This window comes from Haemaphysalis longicornis, unplaced genomic scaffold (assembly GCF_048455015.1).
Source record: "Haemaphysalis longicornis isolate Haplotype H1 unplaced genomic scaffold, Haemaphysalis longicornis Haplotype H1 scaffold_1, whole genome shotgun sequence".
NCBI classification, from domain to species: domain Eukaryota; kingdom Metazoa; phylum Arthropoda; class Arachnida; order Ixodida; family Ixodidae; genus Haemaphysalis; species Haemaphysalis longicornis.
In genome coordinates, this window is record NW_027526203.1 from 291890215 (window position 1) to 291896953 (window position 6739).

General features: G+C 48.6%; 1 protein-coding gene across 1 annotated transcript in view; it reads right to left on the reverse strand.

Moving 5' to 3' along the window:
• LOC144159198 (uncharacterized) overlaps positions 1-5944 on the reverse strand; it is a 110141-nt gene extending 104197 nt beyond the window's left edge. The window contains exon 1 of the mRNA XM_077690536.1: positions 5827-5944. Within this exon, the coding sequence (XP_077546662.1) occupies positions 5827-5944 (118 nt within the window). The remainder of the gene's footprint in view (positions 1-5826) is intronic.
• Positions 5945-6739: the final 795 nt, after the last annotated feature.

The following is a 6739-nucleotide window of genomic DNA, read 5'->3' on the forward strand; positions in this document are numbered from 1 at the left end:
AAATTTTTGTATTTCTGTCAACAATAATTAGATTAAGTCTTGTTACGTCTTAAACACGCAATAATTGTTAGATGGCAGTTGAGTCCCAGGCCACGCTGAACACAAGGCCCATACCCATGCGAGCGGTAAACCAAGGCTACGTGCTGGGAATACCAGCCAGTTTGTTTCCTCGCTTGTGGCCTGGCTGTGGGTTTTTCGAATGTGGCTGAGTTTGCAGTGTTCCTGAGTGTGGTCTCTCTGTTCGTATTCGATGCAGCTCGGTGGCTGTAATCAAATAGAAACCATGAGACCGAATATCTGTATCTTAATTAGGTGCTGGCCACCCACAAGTTTGAGCTAGGTTGTGCAAACACAGCGTCGTCTTGCGTAAATCTTAAATGGTGTCGTCGATGCAGCTGAACGACTATAATCAAAGTGAAACTCGAATCGAAATACATCCTAATTATGTGCTGGCTTTCTCCAAGTTTGAGCTAGGTTGGGCAAACACAGCGTCATCGTATGTAAATCTCCAATACCTCATGCTTTCCTCTTGCTGCAAAAGAGCGTCCACGAAAGAAAACTGCGCTTTGAGCACTCTGTCATACTGCCGCCGCATAACCACGTACTTCCTCAATCGTATGTCTATGATCGCGGCGAAACCAGCAAGATAGCCCTTACGGCTATGATTTTGCGTGCCTTAATTATACGGCAATGCACGTGAAGCTCAGTAGACCGCTATATGAGGAGAAAAAAAAAGTAATGTCAATGGCGTGTAGGATGGCCCCACGCACGTAAAACTTCTACGTATGCTTTACGAGGCCGCATGCGTGCTTTTTTAGTTCTATGGAATTCAGAGAACAAATCGACGGCTTTGTTTTTCCGACTTTGTTTCTTCTGGTTGTTGCACGCACGTATTTGAGTCGCTCCTTGCTTTTAGGCGCCACGTTTCCCGTGACACTGCTGTATGCGTCGATGCAAATTTAGAAGCGTATAAAGCTAGGCTCTTTTCGTATATTTGCATGCGGCGAGGAATCAACCCGTTTATTCCAACAACTACGCTCAGCAAAGAAGTTGAATTCAAAGCTTATAAAGTACAATAACACTAATACCACACGACGACGCGCCTGCTATGCATGGTAGTTGGTATTCGGGGCTGCCAAAACGCCGCGCACAGCGTCATTATTCAACCTGCGGCGTTTCCGCATAATTTCGAACTCACTGCTAAGCCTTGGGTCTAGTCGAAATTCCCCGACTTGAGGTGGTCCGAACAAACTTTGGGAGATTCGATCACCTTGCACGAAGAGCTGAACCGGTGTGTGCTCAGCCACAGCGTACGATGCTACACACACACACACACACACACACTCACACACACACACACACACACACACACACACACACACACACATATATATATATATATATATATATATATATATATATAAATATATATATATATATATATATATATATATATATATATATATATATATATATATATATATATATATATATATATATATATATATATATATATATATATATATATATATATATATATATATATATATATAGGAAGGGACAGGAAGAGAGCGGAGTGGGTCAGGGAGCAAACTGGTGTTAAAGACATATTAGTAGAAATTAAGAAGAAGAAATGGATGTGGGCAGGGCATGTAATGCGAAGGCAAGATAACCGCTTGTCATTAAGGGTAACAGAGTGGATCCCTAGAGAAGGCAAGCGTTGCAGGGGGCGGCAGAAAGTTAGATGGGCAGATGAGATCAAGAAGTTTGCGGGGATAAATTGGTCACAGTTGGCACAGGACCGAGATAATTGGAGGATAATGGGAGAGGCCTTTGCCCTGTAGTGGGCGTAGATAGGCTGGTGATGATGATGATATATAATATATATATGTGTGTGTGTGTGTGTGTGTGTGTAGCATCGTACGCTGTGGCTGAGCACACACCGGTTCAGATCTTCGATATAATATATATATATATATATATATATATATATATATATATATATATATATATATATATATATATATATATATGTCGTCCGAACAATTCACTTCTGTATAGACGTGAGGCCGAGTTTATAGAGGCAAGTTGCCTAAAAGAGCGGCTGGAAAGGATGTATACGCATTAATAGACAACTGTCACAATTTTTTACCATTTGTTGTAGAATGTTACTGGTATAAAAACGCAGGCACAATTTGCTTTTCCCGGGCGTGAAAGGAAGCTCCATACCGAAGTCGTGGTCGGCGCGATTCCTCTGTTGCATCTACTTACGCGCTCTGCATGGGAGTTCAAAGCAACCACGAACTCAAAATAAACCGTGAACTTGTTTTATTCGAAAGCAATACCCCGCAGGACGTTGCATTCGCGAAAAATGATAATAAATATTAGAAAACCTTCAAGTCTAACATTACCCAACGTAAGCGGTGACGTAATGTGGGAAAACAGATTTATCAGGTATTTAATTTCATGTTCCCCAAATTTCACATTCATAACAAAATTTCGTAACCACCAAATTTCACAAACCTGATTTTTAGTTGCGTCTTTAGTCGGTGGCTGCAATCACATAAATAAGACTCTGTGACGTCACAAGGGCCATGCAAGAAAGTGCCTATTGAACAGAAACAACTTCATTTATTTTCACGAATGTGTAGGAAAATTGTTTAAAGTTCCCATATGATGGACATCATTCCCACTGAGACAAACCCATCTTTTGTATGAACCAAACTTGTATGTTCTTTGAACTAGAAACAATTTTTTTTCACCCTTAGCTATAGTTAATCGTTCCGAACCGGTTCACGAATCGGTTTGGTGTGTAATTTAGTCGAACCGGAACTCAACCGGAATGAAATTATTTCACCCGAGCCCGAACCGTAACCGAACCAGTATGTTTTTCGGTCCGACACCGTGATATATATATATATATATATATATATTGTGACGGGGATGTTCGGCTATGTACTGAGCCGACGGGTATGCGTCAGTTCTGTGCTGGAGAGAGGGTCTGATGAGAGCTCAGCAGCTAGAAGAGGAAGTCGACGACGATCGCTCTCGACTTGGTTCGTGCGTGAATCTGGACACTCTGCTCTGGCTCCCCCTTGTTACCTTTGGTTAATACAATACCTTCCCCGTAACATTTTTGGTGGAGGTGCGGGGTACGACACGCACAGCACGGAGCTCCGCAGCGGACGGCAAGTTCCCCGACCAACGATGGCGCCCGAGGGAGCTACCGCGACTGCATCCCCATTCATCGTTATCTCGCAGCAGCGTGACCCGGGCACGTTCTGCGGCACAGATGATGTTGACCTTGAAGACTGGCTGAAGACGTATGAGCGCATTAGCGCTCATAACAGGTGGGATCCCACCATCATGCTTGCGAACGTGGATAATTCTCTGAGGGGAGCGGCCATACTTGGTTTCGAACTAACGAGGAGACGGTAACAAGTTGGGGACGACTGTAAATCCAAGCTGCGCGAGCTGTTCGGGAACCCTGTAGACCGTCAAACCGCTGCGAAGAAGGCACTGACTTCCCGTGTACAGACCCCTACCGAGCATTATGTGGCGTACATTCTGGACGTGCTATCCTTGTGCCAGAAAGCTGACGACCAAATGGCGGAAGCGGACAAAGTCGGGCATATCCTCAAGGGAATAGCGGACGACGCTTTCAATTTACTCATGTGCAAGGACTGCACAACCATGCAATCAGTCATCAAGGAATGTCGCCGGTTTGAGCAGGCAAAAGGATGTCGCCTGACTACTAATTTTACCCGACTTCCAAACACCGCTCCAACGTCGTCGTGCGAGGATCGTTGTCTTTCCGAACATCGACCCCCGGAGACTGACATGAGCCCAGCTACGACGGCAAGTCTGACCAGGCTTATCAGACGAGAGCTCGAGGCTATGGCCCCCACGACGCTTCCCCAATCGGAAACGTGCCTTCTGTCCATCGCTCTGATCCAAGCGGTCGTTCGGGAAGAGGTAGCCAAGCTCGCCTTTCAGCCGGTTTGCGCTGTGAGAGGCCCAGGCGTTCACGCGCCTCACCTTTCCTCGAGCTACGGCGGCCGCAATGAATACCAACCGTCCACCTATCGTAGCCGCTACCTTTCGGAATGGAGGACACCCGACGACAAGCCGATTTGTTTCCACTGCCGCCGAGTCGGGCATGTTGCACGGTACTGCCAGAGGCGTTCACCATTCCCATTCCGGCAAGACCTTTCCAGCTACACGCACCCTGATCAGATGCCTCGTCGCTTTACTCCACCGCCTCCGCCGCAACCAATAGACGTCAACGCTCCGTTCCGCCGGTACAGCCGATCGCCGCCGCCCCAGCGCCGTCAGTCCCGTTCGCCACAGCCCCGGCGTCCACTCTCGCCGACGCCGTATAACAACCCCCGTCCGGAAAACTAAATGATGCAGCTCTCAGAGGTGATGCTGCATGTCCGACGACCACCGAAAATCCTCTGTTAACGCTTTGTACACGGAAAAATTTACTGAAGATTCAAGTTGACGATGTTGCCGTTACTGCCTTGATTGACACGGGTGCACATATGTCGATTATGAACTCGGAGCTTCGCCGCCGCCTTCGCAAGGTGCTTACGCCCCCCACTTCACGTGTTGTACGAGTCGCTGACGGAATTACGCCCACTGTCGCAGGGATGTGTGCAGCGCGTGTTACTATAGCTGGCCGACAAACCGTCGTGTTGTTTACTGTGTAGACCAATGCACTCACGACGTTATTCTTGGCCTCGATTTTCTCGCGGACCACTCAACACTCATCGATTGTTCGGCTGGAGTCCTTCACTTAGAGCTGCCTTCTTATCACGGCCACGACGACGTCCGCAGGCAGCACTTCTGTTCCTCAGCCGACGTTCGTTTACCACCCCTAGCCACTACACTCGTGTCCTTGCAACTGTCCCCCCTTGTCCCTGATGGTGGTTACCTCGCTTCGCCTCTTGCTGACGTACTCTTCGCGCGTAATGTGATGACGCCGCACGCTGTCATAACGATTTTGGATGGTCGCGTCCGACTGCCGTTCACCAATTTTGGCTATACACCGCAGGTTATCCCAAAGGGAATGTCGCTAGCTACACTATGTACAATTTCACAGTGCGAGGTGAATGCATTAGCCGATGTCACTGGCCTAGACTGTCAGCGCGAGGCCAAGCCCACTTCACCTCTGCCGCTCGATCTCGAACCCATGATAGCCTCTGATCTGCCAACTGTACACGCGAGGCAACTTCGTGATTTATTGTCATCGTTTAGAGACATTTTTGTCCTTGACGATCGCCCTCTGGGACAGGCCACTGCTGTTGAGCATCGCATACACACAGGGGATGCCAATCACCTTCGCAGACGGCCTTACCGGGTGTCCATGACGGAACGCCAAGCCATTCAAGCGGAAGTGGACAAGATGCTTCGCAAAGACATTATTGAGCCTTCCACTAGTCCATGGGCATCCCCCGTTATCCTGGTCAAGAAGAAGGATGGTACATGGCGCTTTTGCGTAGACTATCGTCACCTCAACAAGGTTACTACTAAAGACGTGTACCCCCTTCCTCGCATTGACGACGCGTTGGATTGCCTCCACGGGGCCAAGTACTTCTCTTCCATTGATCTCCGAACTGGATATTGGCAGATTGCCGTTGATGAGCTCGATCGCGAAAAAACAGCTTTCGTAACGCCGGATGGTCTTTATCAATTCAAAGTAATGCCCTTCGGCTTATGTAACGCGCCAGCCACGTTCGAGAGGATGATGGACTCCCTGCTCCATGGCTTTAAATGGTCTACTTGTCTCTGTTACCTTGATGACGTCATTGTTTTCTCGCCCACGTTTGAAAGCCATCTGGAACGACTTGCGGCGATCCTTGACGTTTTCCGGCGAGCAGGACTCCAGCTGAATTCCAAGAAGTGCCGCTTCGGGCGACGCGAGATCACAGTACTCGGCCATCTAGTTGACGCCACTGGAGTCCGCCCCGACCCTGAAAAGGTTCGGGCTGCCAGAGAGTTCCCTCAACCTCGCTAGCCCAAAGACGTCCGAAGCTTCGTAGGCTTGTGTTCCTACTTTCGCCGCTTCATTAGAAATTTCGCGACTATCGCCCAGCCAACTCACTGATCTCCTTCGCAAGAACGCTACCTTCTCGTGGGGCCCAGAACAAACGGAAGCCTTCCAAACGCTCACAAACATACTCACTGCTTCTCCCATTCTGGGACATTTCGACCCGGCGGCACCCACTGAAGTCCGTACAGATGCGAGTGGACACGGCATTGGCGCTGTTTTAGCGCAACGACAAGCAAACGGCGACCGAGTCATTGCTTACGCCAGCCGTCGTCTCTCGTCGTCAGAGCGGAACTACGCTATCACGGAGCGCGAATGTCTTGCTCTTGTATGGGCCGTAGGAAAATTCCGTCCCTACCTCTACGGGAGGCCGTTCACAGTTGTCACCGACCACCACGCCCTTTGCTGGCTCTCCACCCCCGAGCACAGGAAAAAATTACATTGACATAAATACCCCAGAAAGTGGAGGGGAAAAATAGCCCCGCCGGTAGCGTAGTGGTTATCGCACCAGACCGGTATTCTGGAGGTCGTGGGTTCGGATCCCACCTGGCGGGCATTTTTTCTCCGCTTTCTTTCTTTCTTTCCAAATTCTTTATCTGTTTCAATGACCTACCACAACCTCCCCTTTGCTTTCCGAGGTTTTCTTGACTGCCAACCCTTATTTCTGTGTTATTTCTACGAGCCCCT